Below are 27,246 nucleotides of genomic sequence, written 5' to 3'. Positions count from 1 at the left end.
GCCAGCATTCAAAAGTGACCAAAACATCAGCCAGGAACCATAGGAACTGAGAAGTGGTCTGTGGTCACCACCTGCAGAACCACTCCTTTATTGGGGGTGTCTTGCTAATTGCCTAAAATTTCCACCTGTTGTCTATTCCATTTGCACAACAGCATGTGAAATGTATTGTCAATCAGTGTTGCTTCCTAAGTGGACAGTTTGATTTCACAGAAGTGTGATTGACTTGGAGTTACATTGTGTTGCTTAAGTGTTCCCTTTATCTTTTTGATAGATAGATAGACAGATAGATAGATAGATAGATAGATAGATAGATAGATAGATAGATAGATAGATAGATAGGAGAGAGACAGAGAGAGAGAGAAAGAGAAAGAGAGAGAGTGCACGCTTGGCATTTGCTCAGAAAGAGAAAGAGAGAAAGATAACTAATTGTACCCTATTCTCTATATAATGCACAACGTTTGAAAAGGGCCCATAGGTTTCTGGTCAAAAGTAGTGCACTATGTAGAGAATAGGGTGCCACTTAGTACTCAGCCAGAGTGAGTTCTTCTGTGGCAAGCACGGTACCAGAGACACGTTGAGCTGACTGTCCATTCCACAACCCCCAGACAAAGCTCCTTTCATTGGGACAGCTCTGCTATGTACTGGCCTTCCAGGGCAGCGTCCAATATGGCACCTTATTCCCTTTATAGTGCACCTATGGGTACTGGTCAAAAGTACTGCACTATAAAGGGAATACGGTGCTATTTGGGACACAGCCCAGCTCTGGCCTCCCTCTTTCTACCAGAGCTGTCTCAGTAAATATTTTCATTGTAGTAAAACCGTTCAAGTAACACACTGCTCACCACTAGGCCTGAAACCGTACCCTAGGAGGGAATAGGGAAAAGACTGCCATTTGGGACTTGGCCTAGGAGTCAGTTTACTGAAGGTTTTAGCCGAGTGGAAACATGTTCTCTGCTGGCGGAGTGCACTGCTAACCATGGTGGTTAACATTCTCGCATCCCATTAAACTTAACAGAGCCCAACCTGGTTTAGAACCACACAACACTACTTGCTTGGCTACTGGTATTGAGAAGTTTGCATAAAAGTAGAATAATTACCAGTTTGTAGAACTGTTTCAGGATCCAACGATGGTAGGAAGTTACAATCTGGTGGCCTGAGAGAAAGATAAGAAAGCAATATATTTACTGGCCTAAATAAACATGTCATAAACAATATAATGTGCTGCAATTCCACTGCCACAAACAATTCCTCAATCATTGGGCACTTTTGAAGAAAACAAATAAATGTCAACATGTTTTTAAAATAAATACCTTTCTTTGTCCAACTGGCTGCTTTTCTCACTGTCATTGATGACCACCAGCTCATCCAGCAGGGAAGAGGACTCCTTGGTAAACTTTTCAAAGACCTGAGAAGGAAAACACTTTCGTAAGTTGTGTGTCATACAAAACATAATGCAAATATGGACACAGACAGAGAGGAACTCAACTTGAACTTACCTTCCTCAAATTATGAGGCTGATTTTGACATACAAGATGCAATATACTTTATTGCCACACAACCAAGGTTGGTGGTATTTGTTTGCATTTGTCTGTATTGTTATGGTGTTGATGTAAACATTGGTAATATGTACCTTAACTTTATAAGCAAGTAATCTGTCAAATCATAAATGTCTTTGATCTCATCCAAAGCCATTATTATCCCAGTTGCAAATCATTTCCAAATCAAATGTGGTGCTTTAAACAATAATTGTACAGTCACATTGGGGATGTATTGCAATGGCGAATTACCAGTCGTTTGTTCACCCAGTCTATGTGATCGTACACCAGACTTCCCCCAAACTCATCAGTAAGCTGACAGGGCTCGATGTAGCGTGTGAGCTTATTGGCAGATACCAGAATGACCTGGAACAGAGGAGTGGAAGAAAGTATTCTTTTATTTACATATATATATTTTTATCTTCACATTTTGGCTCCTGGTATATGTCCGTTATGTTTATGGGGTGTCAATTAAGGAAGACATCCTCTTCTGCAAACCACTGGAAACCAGGACAACATGAGAGGATATGTTTAAAGTACTGGATAGCTTTGACATCAAATGGACTTGGTCAAGATGTGTTGGTATCTGTTCTGATGGCACAAAAGCCATGACAGGGAGACATTATGGAGTGGTAACACACGTGCCAGCAGTTGCTCCCAACGCCACTTGGGTTCACTGCAGCATCCACTAAGAGGCTCTTGCTGCCAAGGGAATGCCTGACAGCTTGAAAGACATTTTGGACACTACAGTGAAAATGGTGAACTTTGTTAAAGCAAGACCACTGTACTCTTATGTAGGTTCTGCATTGTGCAATGATATGGGTAGCAACCATGTGACGCTTTTACAAGATAGTGCGCTGGTTGTCAAGGGGCAAAGTTTTGATACGTTTTTTTCAATTGAGAGACAAGCTTAAAGTTTTCTTTACTGACCATCATTTTCACGTCTGACCGCTTGCATGATGACAAGTTTCTCAAACAACTGGTCTATCTGGGTGATAGCTTCCAACACTCTACTCAGCAAATTGGATGCAGTCAATCACAGTGCCATCCGTTTTGTCACCAAAGCCCCATATACTATCCACCACTGAGACCTGTATGCTCTCGTTGGCTGGTCCTCACTACACATTCGTCACCAAACCGACTGGCTCCAGGTCAACTATAAGTATTTGCTAGGTAAAGCTCCGCCTTATCTCAGCTCACTGGTCACCATAGCAACACCCATCTGTAGCACGCGCTCCAGCAGGTATATTTCACTGGTCATCCCCAAAGCCAACACTTCCTTTGGCCGCCGTTCCTTCCAGTTCTTTGCTGCCAATGACTGGAACGAACTGCAACAATCACTGAAGCTGGAGACTCATATCTCCCTCACTAACTTTGAGCATCAGCTGTCAGAGCAGCCTATTTATTGCCTTACCTCCTTACTTCATTTGCACACACTGTATACAGATTTTTCTATTGTGTTATTGACTGTACGTTTGTTTATCCCATGTGTAACCCTGTGTTATTGTTTTTGTCACACTGCTTTGCTTTATCTTGGCCAGGTCGCAGTTGTAAATGATAACTTGTTCTTAACTGGCCTACCTGGTTAAATATAGGCGAAATAAAAAATAAATAAAAATTCCTCGCCTGAATTATCTGAATCTAGGATTACGGGGACTCATCTCAAATATATTCAATGTGTTGGACAAAATTGAGGCTATGATTAAAAAGTTATTTTCTGTCTGCATTAACAAGGAAAACACTAAGGTCATTCCATCATTGTATGATTTTTTGTATGCAAATGAACTCAAGCTTACGGACAATGTCAAATGTGATATATTGAAGCACCTGAGTGAGCTGGGTGTGTAATTATGCAGGTACTTTCCCGAAACGGACGACACAAACAACTGGATTCGTTATCCTTTCATGCCCTGCCTCCAGTCCACTTACCGATATCTGAACAAGAGAGCCTCATCAAAATTGCAACAAGCGGTTCTATGAAAATTTAATTTAATCAGAAGCCACTGCCAGATTTCTATTTTTCCTGCCTTTGCAAATCGCTCTGTTAAGACACTGATGCCCTTTGCAACCACGTACCTATGTGAGAGTGGATTCTCGGCCCTCACTAGCATGAAAACTAAATACAAGCACAGACTGTGTGGAAAATGATTTAAGACTGAAACTCTCTCCAATACAACCGAACATTGCAGAGTTATGTGCATCCTTTCAAGCACACCCTTCTCATTAACCTGTGGTGAGATAATAATCATTTCTGATGAACAAATAAGGTTTTATATGTAAGATGGCTAAATAAAGAGCAAAATGATTGATTATTATTATATTATTATTTGTGCCCTGGCCCTATAAGAGCTCTTTGTCACTTCCCGCGAGCCGGGATGTGACAAAAACTCACACTCATTCTATTGTTTAATAAATGTATCGTATAGTGTGGGTGTGGCAGGCTTACAATGAAGGCAAAAAATAACATTTGAGAGTGCGCTGACCCTGGTGCTAGAGGGGGTACACAGATGGAGGTTGAATGTTTGAAGGGGTACGGGACAATAAAAAGTTTGGGAACAACTGCTCTATGGAGGAGTCAGAGCTGATTAAATCCCCACTGGTACAAATATTTATTTAATCATCACTAATCCCCTCCAAATGCAACATTCACTTGACATTTAGAAACAATTGATCAAGCAGGCAGGACAAGGCCTAATCACAGCTGGTGGTCTTTTTCGATTATGTCCTCTTGTACTGGGTAAAGAAAGTCCCCACATGAATGCTAAGAATTCAGAGACAACTCTAGGACCCCTCTTCGACACGTCAATGTGGACATTCAAGTAAGACTTTCTCTAGAATCTGGGAATGTGGAATAGGAATCTGGGAGAGGCCTATGCAGACATGTCTCTCTCTAAACAAAGCCTGTTCGCCTCCACAGCTGTTTCTCCTATCTCTCTCTGACTCATCTGTCCTCCTGCCATATAGGCTTGTTACAGGCCTGTTGGTTCTGGTCACGCTCTCTCTCACACACGCAGACGCACACGCACACACACACTACAGGCCTGTTCAGATGTATCACGTGGATAAGAGGTAACAGTTGTCCATACAGATGAGAGAAACACCAGACCTGGGTTCAAATACTACTGCAAATATTTCAAATACTGTGAGCTTTTGCTTTAGCCTGCCTGGAGTGACAGAAGGCTGGAGTTTGCGGTTTTGCAAATATTCTATTGGTCCCATTGCGCTAGCGTATCTAAAATGAATTCAAATAGTGTTTGAATGCAGGTGTGATGAGCACAGCGAGTCAGCCTACCACCACCTGGGATAGGCAGCACTAGGAAATATTTCTGACCTCTACACAAACACAACCTGGATACTTCCTGTCAGAGAGAAGGAACATATTTTCATCAGGATTTCCAAATAACTTCACTTCTCGTCATCACTTATGGGGTTGTAGCTTTTCACCCGTAGAGATGTTGATATCTGCCTGTCTGATGTCATGTGTGGGTGTGTTTTGTTGAGATGTAACTGATATATCTGGCAGCTATACCGGGTTGTTTGGAGTACAAATGGGGTACATATGAGTGTAAAGCAAGAAAAAAAGATGTCTTGTCTTATTACTATGATGTGCTTCATCACCAGTCTATGCTTTGAATATTACTCAGTGAAAATCAGATATTACTCATCCTAACCTGTACACAGAGAAATCACTTATACTCCCCTCAGCAGAGAAGATTAAAGTGAGAGCTGCTGCAACATCAAAATGTATAAAGGGATAAGTGAGAGCTTAAGCCCAAATACGAGTGAACCCTCTGTATCCCAAATTCTCAGTAGTCTACCCTAATATGTATGGGTTGTTTTTATCAAATTAAAGCTTTACATAATGTCATACTCTGGTATGCTGGTACGCTGGTATGGTGAACATGAACATAATACGTCCTAGCTCCAACCAACTGCATCAGACGCTGCAGAGACATGACTGCAGAGGCCTGACTGCAGAGACCTGACTGGTGTGTGTGTGTGTGTGTGTGTGTGTGTGTGTGTTTGTCACACGCTGAAACCAGAAATCTGACTGGTGTGTGTATGTGTGCGTGTGTGTGCATCACAAGCTGAAAGCAGAAACCCTGACTGGAAGGCTGCCAGCCCCTTGCACACATCCGCAAGGTTAGCCGTAGGATGCTAAACACATACTCCATCAAAAAACACCACTACCATCAACCCTGAAAGACTACAGTTGAAGTCGGAAGTTTACATACACCTTAGCCAAATATATTTAAACTCAGTTTTTCACAATTCCTGACATTTAATCAGAGTAATAATTCCCCGTCTTTGGTCAGTTAGGATCACCACTTTATTTTAAGAATGTGAAATGTCAGAATAATATTAGAGAGAATTACTTTTTTCAACTTGTATTTCTTTCATCACATTCCCAGTGGGTTAGAAGTTTACATACAAATAAATTGTTTAACTTGGCTCAAATGTTTCGGGAAGCCTTCCACAAGCTTCCCACAATAAGTTGGGTGAATTTTGGCCCATTCCTCCTGACAGAGCTGGTGTAACTGAGTCAGGATTGTAGGGCTCCTTGCTCGCACAAGCCTTTTCAGTTCTGCCCACAAATTTTCTATAGGATTGAGGTCAGAGCTTTGTGATGGCCACTCCAATACCTTGACTTCGTTGTCCTTAAGCCATTTTGTCACAACTTTGGAAGTATGCTTGGGGTCATTGTCCATTTGGAAGACTCATTTGTGTCCAAGCTGTAACTTCCTGACTGATGTCTTGAGATGTTGCTTCAAAATATCCACGGAATTTTCTGTCCTCATGATGCCATCTATTTTGTGATGTGTACAGGTCCCTCCTGCAGCAAAGCACCCCCACAACATGATAATGCTGCCAACCCCGTGCTTCGCGGTTAGGATAGTGTTCTTCGGCTTGCAAGCCTCCCCCTTTACCCTCCAAACATTACGATGGTCATTATGGCCAAGCAGTTCTATTTTTGTTTCATCAGACCAGAGGACATTTCTCCAAAAAGTACGATCTTTGTCCCCATGTGCAGTTGCAAACCATATTCTGGCTTTTTTATGGCAGTTTTGGAGCAGTGGCTTCTTCCTTGCTGAGTGGCATTTCAGGTTATGTCGATATAGGACTCGTTTTACTGTGGATACTGAAATGTACTGTGGATACATCAAATGTACTGTGGATACATTTGTACCTGTTTCCTCCAGCATCTTCACAGGGTTCTTTGCTGTTGTTCTGGGATTGATTTGCACTTTTCGCACAAAAGTATGTTCATCTCTAGGAGACAGAACGCGTCTCTTTCCTGAGCAATATGTCGTCTGCATGGTCCCATGGTGTTTACACTTGCGTACTATTGTTTGTAAAGATGAACGTGGCAACTTCAGGCATTTGGAAATTGCTCCCAAGGATGAACCAGACTTGTGGAAGTCTACAAAAAAAATTTCTGGGGTCTTGATTTTCGCATGATGTCAAGCAAATAAGCACTGAGTTTGAAGGTAGGTCTTGAAATACATCCACAGGTACACCTCCAATTGACTCAAATGATGTCAATTAGCCTATCAGAAGCTTCTAAAGCCATGACATAATTTTATGGAATTTTCCAAGCTGTTTAATAAAGGCACATTCAACTTAGTGTATGTAAACTACTGACCCACTGGAATTGTGATACAGTGAATTAAAAGTGAAATAATCTGTCTGTAAACAATTTTTGGAAAAATGAGGAATCAACCCTGAAGGACTACACAGTTAGAGGAATCAACCCTGAAGAACCACATAGTTAGAGGAATCAACCCTGAAGAACCACATAGTTAGAGGAATCAACCCTGAAGAACTACAGAGTTAGAGGAATCAATCCTGAAGAACTACAGAGTTAGAGGAATCAATCCTGAAGAACCACAGAGTTAGAGGAATCAATCCTGAAGAACCACATAGTTAGAGGAATCAACCCTGAAGGACTACAGTTAGATGAATCAACCCTGAAGGACTACAGAGTTAGAGGAATCAACCCTGAAGGACTACAGAGTTAGAGGAATCAACCCTGAAGGACTACATAGTTAGAGGAATCAACCCTGAAGGACTACAGTTAGAGGAATCAATCCTGAAGAACCACATAGTTAGAGGAATCAATCCTGAAGGACTACAGAGTTAGAGGAATCAACCCTGAAGGACTACAGAGTTAGAGGAATCAACCCTGAAGGACTACATAGTTAGAGGAATCAACCCTGAAGGACTACAGTTAGATGAATCAACCCTGAAGGACTACAGAGTTAGAGGAATCAACCCTGAAGGACTACAGAGTTAGAGGAATCAACCCTGAAGAACTACATAGTGAGAGGAATCAACCCTGAAGAACCACATAGTTAATGGAATCAACCCTGAAGAACCACATAGAGGAATCAACCCTGAAGGACTACAGAGTTAGAGGAATCAACCCTGAAGGACTACAGAGTTAGAGGAATCAACCCTGAAGGACTACATAGTGAGAGGAATCAACCCTGAAGAACCACATAGTTAAGGGAATCAACCCTGAAGAACCACATAGAGGAATCAACCCTGAAGGACTACAGAGTTAGATGAATCAACCCTGAAGGACTACAGAGTTAGAGGAATCAACCCTGAAGGACTACAGAGTTAGAGGAATCAACCCTGAAGGACTACAGAGTTAGAGGAATCAATCCTGAAGAACTACATAGTGAGAGGAATCAACCCTGAAGAACCACATAGTTAGAAGAATCAACCCTGAAGAACTACAGAGTAGAGGAATCAACCCTGAAGGACTACAGAGTTAGAGGAATCAACCCTGAAGGACTACAGAGTTAGAGGAATCAACCCTGAAGGACTACATAGTTAGAGGAATCAACCCTGAAGAACCACATAGTTATAGGAATCCATCCTGAAGAACCACATAGTTAGAGGAATCAACCCTGAAGGACTACAGAGTTAGAGGAATCAACCCTGAAGGACTACAGAGTTAGAGGAATCAACCCTGAAGGACTACAGAGTTAGAGGAATCAACCCTGAAGAACCACATAGTTAGAGGAATCAACCCTGAAGAACCACATAGAGGAATCAACCCTGAAGGACTACAGTTAGATGAATCAACCCTGAAGGACTACAGAGTTAGAGGAATCAACCCTGAAGAACTACATAGTGAGAGGAATCAACCCTGAAGAACTACAGAGTTAGAGGAATCAACCCTGAAGAACTACAGAGTTAGAGGAATCAACCCTGAAGGACTACAGTTAGAGAATCAACCCTGAAGAACTACAGAGTTAGAGGAATCAACCCTGAAGAACTACATAGTGAGAGGAATCAACCCTGAAGAACCACATAGTTAAGGGAATCAACCCTGAAGAACCACATAGAGGAATCAACCCTGAAGAACTACATAGGAATCAACCCTGAAGTTAGAGGAATCAACCCTGAAGGACTACAGAGTTAGAGGAATCAACCCTGAAGGACTACATAGTTAGAGGAATCATAATGCTAATGTTATGTCACGGGTTTGTCTTGCTTTGGTCTCTTCCTGGATACACACACACAGGAACACAACACAGATGCATGCACACAGAGTCATCATCGTGCTGCAGAGAAAGCAACACATGATCAATACATGATTTTAATTCTGATAATTTCCCACACGCAGACTGACTGACTCCTTGATACATACTAGTTGTTGAATTGAAGTCTGTGCCCAGTGGGATATGACTAACAAGGCCAGGTAACACACACACGTGGCTCGCACAGACACACATTTTCTGTTCACAAGTGCATTTATTTATATGGCGATTAGCTTCCAAAGACGAAGGAAAAAAACAGTCTGATGGTTATAGTGAAAATTGGGATGGCAGATTGGGTAACACTTTAGCCACACCTCCAAAAGAGAAGAGAAGCAGAAAGAAAATCAAGTGAAAACAGACCCTTCCCTTCTCTTCCACAGCCCAGTATGTATCAATTACATCTGGATAGAGACATTTGTTCATGAAACCACCTCTTTAATATGTGAGCTGAGCTTACACCCTCAGGGCCAGTACTTGAAAAACATTTCAGAGCAGGAGTGTTGATCTAAGATCAGTTTTTCCTTTTAGATCAACACTCCTACTCTGAGACACTTTTCAAATATGGGCTCTGGGGTGTAAGCTCAGCTCAGAATCCTAATCGAAGTGATTTGAAACGGAAAGGTAGATCAAGCAGAGGGTTTAAAACTAGTGGCATTATTGTTTAGCTGTGAGTCATTGAGTCAGCTCTCTAGTCTCTACCACAAGTGTTACTTTGTCTAACTGTGAGATAATTACATGAACACAAGATTGTGTCCCCTCAAAATAGACTGGCCACGTTCGAGATCATTAAATCCATTATATATTGTGTGTAATTGTGACTGACTGATTTATAGTGCAAGGTTATTTGCAATGCAATGCATGTCAAAACAAGACAAATAGCTAGTCTTTTGAAATTGAAGTGGCAGGCACTACGAGGGAGACTTCACTGCTTCTACAGGGTTTTCATGCCCTATTACATTCCCATATTGTAATGTGGTCTGTGTGTCACTTGTGTAGCGGAGTCAGGCGCAGGACAGCAGATATGAGTAATTAAACATAATTTACTCAAAATAGACAAATACAATACAATAAAGCGTTCCCACATAACGGACCGTATTACATACAAACAATTACTCACAAACAAACATGGGGGAACAGAGGGTTAAATAATGAACAAGTAATTGGGGAATTGAAACCAGGTGTGTAAGACAAAGACAAAACAAATGGAAAATGAAAAGTGGATCGGCGATGGCTAGAAGGCCGGTGACGTCGACCAAAGACAAAACAGCCTCGATCTGGCTCTGGTGCCAAGGTGCCAGAACCGGCTGATACCCCAGTATGCACTGGAAGGGAGAGAGGTTAGTGGAGGAGTGGCGGAGTGAGTTTAACGCCGCCCACTCCCCCGGCCGGTCCTGGCAATATGACCGCAGAAACCTACCCACATCCTGGTTTACTCTCTCCACCTGCCCTTAACTCTCGGGGTGAAAACCTGAGGTGAGACTGACTGAGACCCCCAGACGTTCCATGAACGCTCTCCAGACCCTGGACGTGAACTGGGGACCCCAATCAGAGACTATGTCCCCAGGCACCCCGTAGTGCCGGAAGACGTGAGTGAACAGGGCCTCCACAGTCTGTAGGGCCGTAGGGAGACTGGGCAAAGGGAGGAGACGGCAGGACTTAGAGAACCAATCCACAACAACCAGGATTGTGGTGTTGCCCTGTGAGGGAGGAAGATCCGTCAGAAAGTCTACCGACAGGTGCGACCACAGCCGTTGTGCAACGGGTAGGGGTTGTAATTTCCCTCTGTGCAGGTGGGAGCCTTGCACTGGGCGCACAACGAGCAGGAGAAAACATAAACCCTCACGTCCTTGGCCAAGGTGGACCACCAGTACTTCCCATCGGTCTGACCGATGCCAGGATGACCAGAGGAGGGTGACGTGTGGGCCAATAGATCAAACAGTCGCGGAGAGCAGACGGAACATACAGGCGCCCAGCTGGACACTGGGGGGGAGTGGGCTCTGTGCATAACGCCCGCTCGATGTCCGCGTCCAGCTCCCACACCACTGGTGCCACCAGGCAAGAGGTGATCCATGTGATCCATGGACCGCTCCTCTGTGTCATACATCCAGGACAGTGCGTCTGCCTTAACATTCTGGGAACCTGGTCTGTAGGACAGAGTGAAAATAAAATGGGTAAAGAACATGACCCACCTTGCCGAGCGAGGGTTCAGTCTCCTCGCCGCCCGGATGTACTCCAGATTGCGGTGGCCATCCAGATGAGAAAAGGGTGTTTAGGCCCTTCAAGCCAATGTATCCACGCCTTCAGAGCCTTGACAACAGCCAACAGCTCCCGGTCCCCCACATCATAGTTTCGCTCCGCTGGGCTGAGCCTCTTAGAACAGAAAGCATAGGGGCGGAGCTTTGGTGGCGTGCCCAAGCGCTGAGAGAGCACGGCTCCTATCCCAGTCTCAGACGCGTCCACCTCCACTATGAACGCCAAAGAGGGATCCGGATGAGCCAGCACGGAGACGACGTAAACAGAGCCTTCAGGTGACCAAAAGCTCTGTCCGCCTCAGCCAACCACTGCAGCCGCACCGGTCCCCCCTTCAGCAGTGAGGTAATGGGAGCTGCTACCTGACCAAAACACAGGATAAACCTCCGGTAGTAGTAGTTGATGGAGCATTCATCAACCCGTACGGCACGACGAGGTACTCATAGTGCCATGAGGTGGTACTAAATGCCGTCTTCCACTTGTCCCCCTCCCGGATACGCTCCAGGTTGTAAGCGCTCCTGAGATCCAATTTTTTGAAGAAGCACGCCCCATGCATTGACTCGATCACACTGGCGATGAGAGGCAGCGGGTAGCTGTACCTCACAGTGATCTGATTGATACCCCGATAGTCAATACACAGGCGCAGACCTCCATCCTTCTTCTTCAAAAAAAGAAACTTGAGGAGGCAGGTGAAGTGGAGGGCCGAATGTATCCCTGCCCCAGGGATTCAGAGACATATGTTTCCATAGCCGCCGTCTCCTCCTGTGACAGAGGATACACGTGACTCCTGGGAAGTGCTGTGTCTACCAGGAGATTTATCGCATAATCCCCCCGTCGATGGGGTGGTAATTGAGTCGCCTTCTAGCCAAATCGGCATATTCTGAGGGGATGCGCACGGTGGAGACCTGGCCTGGACTTTCCACCATAGTCGTACCGGTGTTATAGTGAGGAAGAATTAGAAGGAACTGCTGGTCCAGATGAACACATAACTGTTGAAGCAAAAACAACAAGAAAGATCTCTACTGAGCAGTCTATTTATTAGTGTGTTCCAGGACACTCTTTCCACACACACACTTGCATATATAAACACTCACAAAGACTAAGGCACGCACACACACACAATCACAGACGTGCACGCACGCACACACACACACTGGGCTGACATGCTGAAGACAGTAATGTTATACTGCAGCCAGCATCTGCTCTTGATATACATTACTGTTGCCAAGCAACATGATGACAGTGTTAGTCAATGCTGAAGGAGACCATACTGTAGACAGAAAGTCAGATTAACTACTACTACCAGGTATTCCTGCTTCATACCTCCATTACTATCAGACAAAATACCAGGTATTCCTGCTTCATACTTCCATTACTAGCAGACAAAATACCAGGTATTCCTGCTTCATACTTCCATTACTAGCAGACAAACTACCAGGTATTCCTGCTTCATACTTGCATTACTATCAGACAAACTAGCATGTATCCATACTCCATACTTCCATTACTATCAGACAAACTAGCATGTATCCATACTCCATACTTCCATTACTATCAGACAAACTAGCATGTATCCATACTCCATACTTCCATTACTATCAGACAAACTAGCATGTATCCATACTCCATACTTCCATTACATCACAAACTAGCATGTATCCATACTCCATACCATTACTATCAGACAAACTAGCATGTATCCATACTCCATACTTCCATTACTATCAGACAAACTAATGTATCCATAGACAAACTGTATCCATACTCCATACTTCCATTACTATCAGACAAACTAGCATGTATCCATACTCCATACTTCCATTACTATCAGACAAACTAGCATGTATCCATACTCCATACTTCCATTACTATCAGACAAACTAGCATGTATCCATACTCCATACTTCCATTACTATCAGACAAACTAGCATGTATCCATACTCCATACTTCCAAACTTATACCCATACAAACTAGCATGTATCCATACTCCATACTTCCATTACTATCAGACAAACTAGACAAACTAGCATGTATCCAAACTAGCATGTCCATACTCCATACCATTACTATCAGACAAACTAGCATGTATCCATACTCCATACTTCCATTACTATCAGACAAACTAGCATGTATCCATACTCCATACTTCCATTACTATCAGACAAACTAGCATGTATCCATACTCCATACTTCCATTACTATCAGACAAACTAGCATGTATCCATACTCCATACTTCCATTACTATCAGACAAACTAGCATGTATCCATGTATACCATACTATCAGACAAACTAGCATGTATCCATACTTCCATTACTATCAGACAAACTAGCATGTATCCATACTCCATACTTCCATTACTATCAGACAAACTTATCCATATACAGACAAACTAGCATGTATCCATACTCCATACTTCCATTACTATCAGACAAACTAGCATGTATCCATACTCCATACTTCTATTACTATCAGACAAACTAGCATGTATCCATTACTCCATACTTCCATTACTATCAGACAAACTAGCATGTATCCATACTCCATACTTCCATTACTATCACTCTGTTGTGAAGGGGCTTCTAGCACTAAAATATAAACAAGGAATACTAGCTACATCTCTCCCATCTCAGAGAACAAACATAGAAACTTGAGGAGTGTGTGTCCCCCACCCCTCTACTAATTGAATTCCTTCAGGGGGTATAGGAAGAGATGACAGAAGCCATATGGGAGGTTGAAATGGAACACGATGCATGAATATTTAATAAGTCATATTAATCTAGCGCTGAGACAATGGTGACTTACTGCAATAAAGTTCTACCTTCTAAATCACCACACAGTGCACTAAAAAAAGTATAATGATGCCATGCTGTCTACCACAACAGACCTTGGTCATCTATCTATTAGTCGCAATTGACAGAGAGCTTAATTTGCCTAGTGGTCTATAGCATATGGTCAGCAATTCCTCAGGGGTATGTTGGTGATTGATAGGCTATATTTGAGGGCTGTTGTAGAGCACACACACACAAATAATTCATCAGAAAATCCCTAGCCATTGCAATAACAACAATCAAATGTGTTGGATATATAGCACAAACAGATCTGGGCCCGAGATAAAGAACAGTATTGCTGAAGGGGTTCACAACACAAGGCCAAATATAATACTGACTGAAGCAAAATAAAAGGCATCATCTCTCTATCTCTATCAATTTGTATGCCGCCCAACCACCAACATAGAAATCATTGGTTTGTGTAGGAAAGTAAATTCAATTCTGGTCATAATCTGTCCCTCTGGGAGGTGAAGGTGGATATGATTCTGCTGCTCAGAGATATAACATTATTAGGAGAGAGTTAGGGGGGAGAAAGAGAGGGAGAGATGTAGAGAGAGAGATGAGCAAGAAGGGGGCTAGAGAGAGAGAAGGAGAAAGTGAGATAGAGACAAGACACTCACCTCAAAGCCTAGTCTGTCCTTCTCCTTCCAGAAGCAGAAATGAGTGACCTTCTTGTCCCAGAATTCATCAGGCTTCACCACACACACCAGGGACACCTCTGCTGGAATCACATTCTACAGAAAATGGGATGATATCAAAATGAAATAGTATTTCTTTAGCAAAATGGTATAGGCTTTGGGTGGTTCTTGGACACAGAAATAAACCGATAGGTTAATGTAATGTTAACATACAGTTACTGATGGTTTATAAGATGTTTGTAAGCAGAGTTTCAAATTGAATGACACTGGTACACTCTTTAGCACCTTTTGGTTTTTTTGATATCTAGAACATAAAACGGTTCTTCGGCTATCCCCAAAGGAGAACCTTTTGAAGAACCATTTTACCCATGTAAAAACCATTTCCATAGAGGGTTCTACATGGAACCCAAAAGAGTTCTTTCTACCTGGAACCAAAAAGGGTTCTCCTATGGGGGCAGCCGAAGAACCCTTTGGAACCCTTTTTTCTAAGAGTGTAAAAAATATATAAATATATATAACCCTGTAGTGCATCACAGTTTTCATGAAATCCTGCAGGAATTTCCCCAGACAGTGGCAGGCAGATTAGTGTGTCAGACAGAATGTACATTTCATACTGTCATCCTATCTATTCTGGTCCTGTTTCTGCAGAGGTCTATAGATAGCAGGGGACTGTATAGCCAATCTGCAGTGACAAAACCAGGTCTGTGCAGACAGGGCAGAATGCAGACTGGGTTCAAATAGTTTTTGAAATCTTTAAAATACTTTGCTCTCGCCTGCCTAGCCTGCCAGTTTTGGGACTCTACTATTGGTTCATTAAGCTCAACCAGGCACAGCTAAAATATTTGGAATAATTTCAAATAGTATTTGAACCCAGGTCCGGGGCAGGCAGACTGCAGACTACAGCAGAGACAAACAGAGCTCAGTCTGTCTGCTGACATAGGCCACACTGCAAAGTGGATGGAGGTCAGAGCCTGGGTCCTGTTCACTAGGCATCAAATGGACAAAACTGACTGAAACAGCAGGGACAAGCTGGACTTGTCCAATACGAAATGCACATTTTTAGTTGTCAAATGTTTGGCTAATTTGCCCTAATGAGCCCAAACCAGAGCCTGGACTTCAGGGGAAAACATTGTTTAAAGGCATAATTAGGCAGATGGAGAAATTACACAGCCCAGTCAGGAGATCGATTAGACTACTCTTCTTCAAATTACTTTTCACTTTGACTGCTGGGGATGGATTTGATCTGAGATGTCTATTTCTTTTATTCTTTTATATTATTTGCCAGGGACCATGCATAATGCATATTGCACCATATTTAACTACATAGCTCATCACTAATGTTTTATGGCACAGACAGAATGCAACATCTGGGTTGGGACCACCATTTTATTTCTCCTCCAAGGCTCTTTGTCACGTTCTGATTGGCAGAGAGCTGTTAATGTGGTGGAGGTAGGCCGAGATGGTTCCCCTGTGGCAACTTCATGTCCACGTCTGTCTGCTTCTCACTCAGACATCTGCTCCTCTATTGTATACTCTGCTAATTAATCATCAGCCTTTTACTGCAATGGGATAAATCAGGGTCACACAGAGTGCTTCTTGGTAGTCTTAAACAAATCTACTTTGAAACAAAAGTATCTTACACACACGGTTATGGCCTTAAAAACAGAAGACTCCTGTACCATGTCAGATATAGAGTTGACATGTATTCCATGTTGAGTTTGCATCCCAATACTATAATTTATATACATCACAGAAGACTGAAATATAACAAAACTGCTTGACATAGAAACACCAGGTTTTCACTTCATAAAAACATATATGTTTATGAATTATGAAATTATGAAAAATATGAATAACATTCCACCCATGGGGCCACTAGGCCATTTGACTGCAGGAAATGGCTACATCGTTACAATCATGAATATTCACTGGGATAATTAAAGATAAAGAGACATGGGTTTTAAAGGGTTAAATCTACTGAACATTGTTAAATAGGCCATTGGGAACAGAACACATCCTCATGTGAAAGTATTTTTATATCCTCACTCTAGGACTGGGCGTTATATCGAATTCATTTGAATTAATGTCTTAGCGTGATGTTCCAAAAGCCTGTATCATTTTTTTGTGCCATTTGTCTTTTTGGCCTCGTCTCCTTCACTCCATCTGTGCTGTGTGCACCTTCCCACTCACACACAGACACCAAGCCCCTCCCCCTGCCACTCAGACAACCACGATGAAAGATTAGAACTCGAGCCCGACATTATACATTGGTTGGGAAGGGTAAAGGTCTGTTTTTTCATCAATAACTAAGGTACGGGCAGGGCTCGGGTATCAATACATTGATCACTAACATTTTGAAGCTGAGACATTTGCTCGTGCTCTGCTGCACAGTACAGTCATATCTGACTAAGATCATAACATGATGTCAGAAGTGATTCAACCTCGTCAAATATAAAACAGGAGAGATTATTTCACAGAAAATAATAATGTTCCTTGAGTTTAGAGCGGCAAAAAGTAGCTAACAGCTCACTGCTCTCTCATGTCTCGTCCTGGAGCAGAGCAGCCTAAGCCGAGCCGTTGCTATAGATACTCAGACTCAGAGTGCCATGACCTGCCTGCTCACAGACAGAAAGTGACAGAAAGAGAGGAGCAGCTAATGGATTTACTAATAGAGGAGGTTATTTCGGGTTTCGGGCCGGGCCAGGCTTTAAATTTAGTAGATGCAATCGGACCTGGGTAGGGTAGGGCTGAATGTCGCAGGCCTGGGTAGGACTCAGGCTTAAAATTCATGCCAGTGCAGGGCTCTACTAAAAGATCACTTCTTCCTCTCTGACCATAAGCAGTTTCAACTCGCTATTTGCATTTGAGGTTTGGTTCAACAGAATCGGTCATATGGACACATTAAGATATTATTTTACTGTAATAGACAAGACTTAACTTTTTTTTTGCGATACCCTTTTTATGTCTCAACTCCCCAAATGTAAAACAGAGCAGACCATACTAAAACAGGAGTATCAATGAACATGATTTTGGGAAATGTATGCTTAGTTTCTGCTAACAGCATTTCCGGTACCATGATGTATGCTAGCAGCATTTTAGCCAGACTCTTATGTGCTAGCAGCTGTCTAGTCTGTGTTTTAAAAATGTGCAATGAGGATAAAAAGTCACATTTATATAAGGAATTGGCAACACGTTCTCATTCTGAGAAATAAGCATCTTCTCATCCAGGTAGTCCACTTGATTTCAACATCTAAACAAAGTGAACAGGCTGTTGTTTAAACAGTTGGACAGACAGGAGGATGTATTCATAACAGTTCAACTGTTCTACCTTGTTAGCAAGCAAATACATCCAAGGTGGCGAGACTTGAAATATACAGATTAGCTGGCTACTCACTATCACGTGGGCTTGTCCTAGAGAGATTGTTTATGAGACCTATGTTACATTTCTATAATGCCTGCTACCCAGTAGCGGTTCTAGGTTGTATGGCTCCCTCGGCGAACTCCCGTTTCAACGCATCCCAAAAGACTCAATATATCGCAAAAGATACAAAATATCAGCATAATATAGACGTCATTTAAGTAGCTACACACCTTTATCTTTTGTGAGTTTCTCCTCTTCTTCTTTCATCTTTTTCCTAAACTGATGGCTTAGACCTTTTCTTATCCATTTGTGTAGATTTGACATTCGAGCATCAATACATTACCCATCCCCCAACACTGTCAACCAAGACTCAAGACTAAACCAATTCACCTTGGTGGTGTGCAGACTTGTTTTATATTATTCTTAACAATTTCGCACAAACCAGAAAAAAATGCAACAATATGTCTGTGAAACTATATATATTTTCACAGTATTACGAATTAATTGTGGTTTATTTGACAGCATTTCATAGTGTGACTGGTTTTAGTACTGTACAAAGTTAGAGGAGCGCTAATTGATTGATTCCACCGCTCCCCCTACCTAGGGCTTCAAGTGGGGAGACCTGAGGTCAACCTACCCCCGCCCCCTCCCCATCTCGTACTTCTGAGTGGGAGACCTTCCCAGGCAGTAGCCTGCCTAGCTCACCAACTAGAATCAGGCGCCCACTCCGACAAGGTTAATTGACCCACAGTCCCACACGGTGACATGATATCATTGACGTGACGTGCAAATGAGCGATAGAAAACCGATCGTGCAAATGTCCCCATTCCAAAAATGTTTGTATGGGTGCCCTGAGCTGCCCTGGGCGGCTGCCCGTGTCGCCCATACCTAAATCCACTACTGCTGCTACCAGAAGGTCATTATTAGTGGATGTGCATATTGCATGGTTCTGGTTAAATCTGTTAAAAATAAATAATGTTCACAGACAGATGTGAAAGCCAGATTAGTGATTATTGCAAAAAAAAGCAGGTTAAACTATTCTGATAAAATAATTAAATGATTAGTGGTAGTGGACGGCTTATATTTAGCCTTGATATCATTTTACAAGCCCTGAATTCATTAGATTATTCCTGAGTGTTTGAAATGCAGTATATTTATCTTTAATTGTGCAACAAAGCTTATTTAGAGAAAGCATTTTTTTTTATCTATATATATATATATATATAGCGTAAATCACCCATAAATTTGAAAAAATCTAGATATGATCTTTAGGCCATATCGACCAACCTTACCACACCCTCCCCTTCAAGAATCTGTTATAGCAGACGGCTATAATCTCCTGACTGTTTCTATGCAGAGTATAACACAGACAGTAGCAACTGACTGACTGCAATAAACTCCATGTCCTTGCCCTATATGAGTCATCATTCTGTCAAATTGTAGATGATTTTATTAGTATTCACTCTATATGACTGTAATGTATTCCACTATACATTACAAAGGGAGTAGTTAGACAGGCCTTCTTCTATTTGATCCACAGAAATATGGACTTTCATCTCGCTGTAGTGTGGGGGTAAACTGTGGTTTTATCCTTAAAGGAACACATCTGCCCTAATTATCAGTTCCTACCTGCAACATGAACCCTTTCTTCTATCAATTCCTACCTGCAACATGAGCACCACCGTCTTCACTATGTTCCACTGAGACTTCCGTCCATCCACGATGACTGTGAAGCCTCTTGCTTTACACTTGTCACTGAAGAGAGGAGAGAAGATAGGGAAAGAAACATGGTGATTACATCTACCTGTAATAATGTGTGCTCTTGCTCCATGAATCTGACACCAAGGATCCCAATCTGGCCCTTAAATAAGACAGTTTCATATATGCAGATAAAGCAAGCATGACTACAGCAATTGAACCCAGAACCTTGGTGCCATGCTCTTAACAACTGAGCCACAGAGGACCATAAAGCCAAGGTAAATACTGAACAGAAGTGTGTGATCATCATGCAGGAGACATAAGCTTACATAGCGTGATCCTTCTTAGCATATTATTTTGGTCATCTCTCCTACAGACTAATGTAGCAGAACTATCTCAATCCAAATAGAATGCTGAGAGGCCAATGAGTATGCAATAGTGTTGCTATACAAGTGCTTTTTCAAATGCAATGGAGCCACCTATCAGCAACCTATCCTTAACTCAATATACAGAGTACTGAACAAAAAAATAAACGCAACATGCATCAACGTCAAAGTTCATATGAGGAAATCAGTCAATTGATATAAATAAATTCAAAATATAAATAAATTAACTAATTTATAAAATAAATAAATTAGGCCCTAATCTATGGATTTCACATGACTGGGAATACAGATATGTATCTGTCGGTCACAGATACCTTAAAAAAATGGGCCTAACAATGGGTCTCAGGAGCTCGTCATGGTATTTTTGTGAATTCAAATTGCTATCGATAAAATGCAATTGTGTTCGTTGTCAGTAGCTTATGCCTGCGAATACCATGACCCCACCGTCCCCAATGTCACAACGTAGACATCAGAAAACCGTTAGCCAACACAACGCCATCCACGTGGTCTGCGGTTCTGGGGTTGGTTGAACCTACTGCCAAATTCTCTAAAACAACTTTGGAGGTAATTTATTGAAGTGAAATTAACATTAAATTCTCTTGTGGACATTCCTGCAGTCAGCATGCCAATTGCATGCTCCCCCAAAACCTGAGACATCTGTGACATTGTGTTTTGTGACAAAACTGCACATTTTAGAGTGGCCTTTTATTGTCCTCAGCGTGATCGTGCTGTTTAAATAAGCTTCTTGATATGCCAAACCTGTCAGGTGGATGGATACTCTTGGCAAAGGAAAATGCCCACTAACAGGGATGTAAACAAATTAGAGCACAACATTTGAGAGAAACAAGCTTTTTGTACATATGGAACATTTCTGGGATCTTTTATTTCAGCTCATGAAACATGGGACCACCACTTTATACAGTGGTGTAAAGTACTTAAGTAAAAATACTTGAAAGTACTACTTAAGTAGTTTTTAGTGGGATATGTACTTTACTTTACTATTTACACTACCGTTCAAAAGTTTGGGGTTACTTAGACATTTCCTTGTTTTTGAAAGAAAGCACATTTTTGTCCATTAAAATAACATCAAATTGATCAGAAATACAGTGTAGACATTGCTAATGTTGTAAATGACTATTGTAGATGGAAACGGCTGATTTTTAACGGAATATCCACATAGGTTTACAGAGGCCCATTATCAGCAACCATCACTCCTGTGTTCCATGGCACGTTGTGTTAGCTAATCCAAGTTTATCATTTTAAAAGGCAAATTGATCATTAGAAATCATTTTGCAATCATGTTAGCACAGCTGAAAACTGTTGTGCTAATTAAAGAAGCAATAATACTGGCCTTCTTTGGACTAGTTGAGTATCCGGAGCATCAGCATTTGTGGGTTCGATTACAGGTTCAAAGTGGCCAGAAGCAAAGAGCTTTCTTCTGAAACTCGTCAGTCTATTCTTGTTCTGAGAAATTAAGGCTATTCCATGCGAGAAATTTCCAAGAAACTGAAGATCTCGTACAACAGAACAACTTCATCAAATAGTACCCGCAAAACACCAGTCTCAACGTCAACAGTGAAGAGGTGACTCCGGAATGCTGGCCTTCTAGGCAGAGTTGCAAAGAAAAAGCCATATCTCAGACATGCCAATAAAAAGAAAATATTAAGATGGGCAAAAGAACTCTGCCTAGAAGGCCAGCATTCCGGAGTCACCTCTTCACTGTTGACGTTGAGACTGGTGTTTTGCAGATACTATTTAATACAAATGTAATACAAAACATTTAAAACCTACATGGAAATTGCATAGGAGGAACTACCATGTGAGTACAAAATGTAAAATTACATAGAGTAATTAAAAAATATTTTGACGGAGAAGAAATGACTCCTTGTAAATTATAAGAAAGGAAGTTGTTCTTAACCAAATACTTTTATTTTGTGTGTTTGTTTTTTGTTTCCTGAGTGTGTGTGTATTGACAAGAGATTTATATTATGGACAGAAGATGGACCGTCATTTTGTAAACAACAGTGATATTTGAAGCTTGACACTGGTATATGTTAAGGTTTTCTTCCGGTGAAGGAGAGGCGGACCAAAATGCAGCGTGGTTAATTCGATACATCTTTAATGAAGATGATACACGAACAATACAAAAACGTAACGTGAAACCCTAACCAGCCTATACTGGTGCAAACAAACACTGAGACAGGAACAATCACCCACGAAACACTCAAAGAATATGGCTGCCTAAATATGGTTCCCAATCAGAGACAACAATAAACACCTGCCTCTGATTGAGAACCACTTCAGGCAACCATAGACTTGCCTAGATAACCCCACTATACCACAATCCCAATACCTACAAAAAAAACAAGACAAAACACACCACATAATTAACCCATGTCACACCCTGGCCTGACCAAAATAATAAAGAAAACACAAAATACTAAGACCAGGGCGTGACAGTATAAAACATTCGGTCTTCTGTATTCTCCAGTAGTAAATTGGCAGACGCCTCAGTATTAGTTCTAATACAAGGTATCAGGTGCCGTGACCAATTAAAAGGTACAAATACCATAACTACTCTCCGTGGAAGTGGGTATCATTACCTTGAAAAATTGTTAAAATGGACTAGCGTCGTCCGGGTTAGGGAGGGTTTGGCCGGTAGGGATATCCTTGTCTCATCGCGCACTAGCGACTCCTGTGGCGGACCGGGCGCAGTGCGCGCTAACCTGGTCGCCAGGTGCACGGTGTTTCCTCGAACACATTGGTGCGGCTGGCTTCCGAGTTGGATGCGCGCTGTGTTAAGAAGCAGTGCGGCTTGGTTGGGTTGTGTTTCGGAGGACGCATGGCTTTCGACCTTTGTCTCTCCCGAGCCCATACGGGAGTTGTAGCGATGCGACAATATAGTAACTACTAACAATTGGGGTCAAATTTAAATAATTAATTCATTAATAAAAAAAGTACATATATTAGAGCCGTGAGTGATGAAATCTAAACACTCTCGACACAGTTGAGAGAGGCGCAAAAATAACCACCATTGAAATGCCATCTGTTGTTTCTGACAGATAGAATAGAAGAGGTAAACTATAACAAATCCATAAAGGCATTAAAAGAAGCGCAAGAGCATTCTACCAATTCGGCTTGAATGTGAAAAAAATCTAATCATGGATAAAATTGGGCAGCATTTCCCTGCCGACAGAAAAATTCTAATCTATTAAATAATTCTGTGATGCTATTGTGAGTTGGCACAATGACATATAAGAACAATCAAAAGCTCAATACACCAGCGTTTTGATGTTGGCATTCTATAAACAAAAAAGCAAAACCGATAAAAAACAAAAATATTAGATGTACTCAGCATAATCGCACTAACCATACCGTTAGTTAAGTTAATTGAGTATTTAGTATACTTATTGGTCATAGTAGTATGCCAAATGTTCACGGATGTCATACTACATTTGGCAAAATACGAAGTATACAAGCAGTGGACACAATTTTCGTGCTTTTAGGACCCATAGTACAATTGTTCTGAAAATGGGCATGGCTTCACAACGTTTTAAAATGGCAGATAATATGCATCTGAAGTCCGACAAGAGTGGATACAAATTCATTGCTTTAACTAATTATGACAAAAGTAAAGAAAATGTTGAGCAATGTTATAAAGTAATGACTTTTCAAATAAGTTACATTACACATTATGTTGGCTGACAATTTGTTAGTTACTCTATCCTTATGAACTGCATAGCATATCATTACAGCAGTATGTACCGGTAATATATATTTGCTAGCTACCTAAGGTTAGTTGGCTACTAATACATCAAACTTTTCAGTATATTAACTATATTCTATCCAACTACCCAACGTTTATTGACTTGATTATTCATGTCTTTCTGAGCTTAGCTAAATGGTACAGTCGTTGTGCGTTCTCAATGGACATTGTTATGTGGATGGTTCGTAAATTCGCTCTCGCTATCAGCTCCAACGAAAAGAGAAAGAAAACCTTTAAAGGGGTTGAATGACCTCTATTCTGACTTCCTGGTGAGGCCTAATCACCCTCACTAGAAAGAAAGAAGACATTGGGTGAGATGTAAACACTAATAATTAGGAAGAAGTTTATAATTTGAATTGTTATTCTAATTTGTTTATTTTTTATTGAACAGGCAGTGTTGTTGTTTTTTAATTACCGGTCCCCTGGGGCTTTTGGTAAATATACAAATTTGTTTCTTTACATGTCTGCCTATAAAACGAAGAAACTTTTTTCCCACCTCCAGTTTATATGAAGAAGTGTATTGCTGTTGTTGTGTTGTTTGTTTGTTTTTGTCTTTGTTTGTTTTGATACAAATTTCACCAGATTGGGTCTACTGTACAGTTGGGATTTCTTCCTAAGGGCTAACTCTGCGGTGAGGTCACCAGTATGATAAGGGAGTATAAGCAAATTTGCAAAATGGTTTCAACAGTATTTCATTGGTTGATTTATGGCTTAATTATCTTTTTTGCAATAATGCTTATTATAAATTATGTTAAAACTTCTTCGGGCTAGGCCACTTTGTTCTCAATTTCCACCTGACTGACGTGCCCAAAGTAAACTGCCTGTTGCTCAGGCCCTGAAGCCAGGATATGGATATAATTGCTACCATAAGAAAGAAAACACTTTGAAGTTTGTGGAAATGTTAAAATAATGTAGGAGAATATAACACAATATATACGGTAGGAGGAAATCCAAAGAAAAACCAACACACCTCCAGGCTGTGTAACGGCTATTTTACTAAGAAGAAGAGTGATGAAGTACTGCATCAAATTACTTGGTCTCCACAATCCCATGAACACAACCAAATTGAGGTGGTTTGTGATGAGTAGGACCGTAGAGTGAAGGAAAAGAAGCCAACAAGTGCTCAGCATATGTGGGAACTCCTTCAAGACAGTTGGAAAAGCATTCCAGCTGAAGCTGGTTGAGAGAATGTCAAGAGTGTGCAAAGCTGTCATATAAAATATATTTTGATTTGTTTAACAATTTTTTGGTCACTACATGATTCCATATGTGTTATTTCATAGTTCTACAATGTTGAAAATGGTAAAAATAAAGAAAAACCTTTGATTGAGTAGGTGTTCTAAAACGTTTGACCACTAGTGTATGCTAGTGTTTTTTTGGCTTATGCAGGCTTGTTGCCTTATGTGACTTAGTTATACATCTGGGCATACAGATAAAGAGTCGGGTGCGACCGCAGTATGCGACATCCCGTTTGTACTAGCTGCAGGAACTCCTCTGTGTGGAATCTTGCAGGAAGGAACACACAATGTTGGCAATGTCAGCTAGCTTAATCTACACAGACAAGCTAAACTCATTTTATACACTCTGTTCCCCACTGTTTGCACACATCTGCCAACTGCCACATAGACAAAGAGGTTGGACTTTTCTTTGACAGCTGAGAGCCAACTCTGTTCGTTGGTCCTTCACTATGCACTGTTGAAGTGCATAGTTAACTGCTCCATTTTTGCAAATCTTATAAGTTGTTGTTTGAAGATTCTGCAGTCTCTCTTCCCTTTGAACAGATAAAATACCCTACACCCCTCATTACTTTCCTGGATTAAGATTTTGTACTTATCCACAGTGGCTTTTGTTCGCACCAACAATGTTACCTCCAGCTACTTCCCTCTCCACGCGGGGGCCAGCAGGGTTGCTGTTTATCCCATTTCCTATTTGATATGGCTATTGAGCCTCTTGCTATCGCCCTGAAGGCGGAGGAGAGGATTAAGGGAATACTAAGGAGCGACATAACTCACAAGGTGTCCTTATATACAGACAATCTTCTTTTATTCATCTCTAATCAGTGTAGATGAAGGAGAGGAGACAGGTTTATTTTTAAGCCTTGAGCCAATTGAGACATGTATTGTGTATGTGTGCCATTCAATGGGAAAGGCTAAATAAAACTTCTTAGGTGCCAGGCACACCGGTTTGAGTGTGTCAAGAACTGCAACGCTGATGGGTTTTTCATGCTCAGCAGTTTCACGTGTGTATCAAGAATGGTCCACCACCCAAAGGACTTCCAGTCAACTAGACACAACTGTGGGATGGATTGGAGTCAATTTGGAAGGTGTTCCTAATATTTTGTTCTCTCAGTGTATGTGTCTAGATGTATACAGTATAAGTCAATGGTGATAATACAGGGTGTGCCAGTAATGGGATCTTACCTGGGGATGCCAAGGAGGTAATCCAACGTGGAGCTGAGCTCCTCCATACTGGTCTGTTCTGTACATAGTGGAATGGTAAGGATCAGCCCACTGCGTCTGTCCTTGCCTCCTGTGAATGTGAAACAACCAGAAAATAAAGTTGATATAAATAATTGTATTTCTCATTGAAATAAAATCTATTTTGCAAGAGAGACCTGGTGTATCTACCATAGTGGGCGTACCCATTAGTGTACCAGTCAAATTGCCATGGTCAGAGGTTCCAAGACAGTTCTAATCCTAATTCTAAGGTATCTACATGGATTAATTCTACGAGTCATTAACAATGAATCTTCAGAGAACGCACACTAAAAATTGCATGTAAAATAACAGTCATATAACGACAGGTTTGGAGAAGGTCAAGCAAACCAAGTATTCAAAGTACGGTCTGCCAAGAATCAACTATTAAAGGAGGAGTAAACGTCTTGTAAACGCCAAGGATAGCTGCAATGATGGTGGAAGCTCTGCCTTTGGGTGTATCCCAAATGGTGCCCTATTTGTGCACTACTTTTGACTCCGATCCAAAAATGTTGAGGACCGCTTGGCCGCAGAGACAAAAGTTTGTTGTTTCCAGCAATTCTAGATATTTTGCAATGGCTTATGCCGTGTTCTTATGCTTCTAAGTGACTCAAACATTATAACAAAATCTATGGGCACCAAATGTCATGACATTTTAGTCAATGAATAGCAATCTCACATAAGTGCTCCTTTTGTCCAGGTGGGAAAGGGCAGTGTGGAGTGCAATAGAGATTGTATTATCTGTGGATCTGT

The 27,246-nt window shown here is 41.5% G+C and overlaps 1 protein-coding gene across 2 annotated transcripts in view; it reads right to left on the bottom strand.

Annotated features, from left to right (window-relative positions):
- The window catches only part of LOC135547557 (SEC14 domain and spectrin repeat-containing protein 1-like), a 59,821-nt gene that overhangs the window by 18,419 nt on the left and 14,156 nt on the right, over positions 1-27,246 (bottom strand). For both annotated transcript variants that reach the window (XM_064976664.1, XM_064976666.1), the window contains exons 4-9: positions 26,440-26,548; positions 19,834-19,924; positions 14,791-14,904; positions 1,788-1,901; positions 1,311-1,405; positions 1,098-1,153 (exon numbers count right to left, since the gene is read on the bottom strand). In XM_064976664.1, the coding sequence (XP_064832736.1) occupies positions 1,098-1,153; positions 1,311-1,405; positions 1,788-1,901; positions 14,791-14,904; positions 19,834-19,924; positions 26,440-26,548 (579 nt within the window). The remainder of the gene's footprint in view (positions 1-1,097; positions 1,154-1,310; positions 1,406-1,787; positions 1,902-14,790; positions 14,905-19,833; positions 19,925-26,439; positions 26,549-27,246) is intronic.

The sequence above is a fragment of the Oncorhynchus masou genome, chromosome 10, assembly GCF_036934945.1.
Source record: "Oncorhynchus masou masou isolate Uvic2021 chromosome 10, UVic_Omas_1.1, whole genome shotgun sequence".
NCBI classification, from domain to species: domain Eukaryota; kingdom Metazoa; phylum Chordata; class Actinopteri; order Salmoniformes; family Salmonidae; genus Oncorhynchus; species Oncorhynchus masou.
The sequence above is the reverse complement of the archived record's forward strand: the minus strand, read 5'-3'. Positions and strand labels throughout refer to the sequence as shown.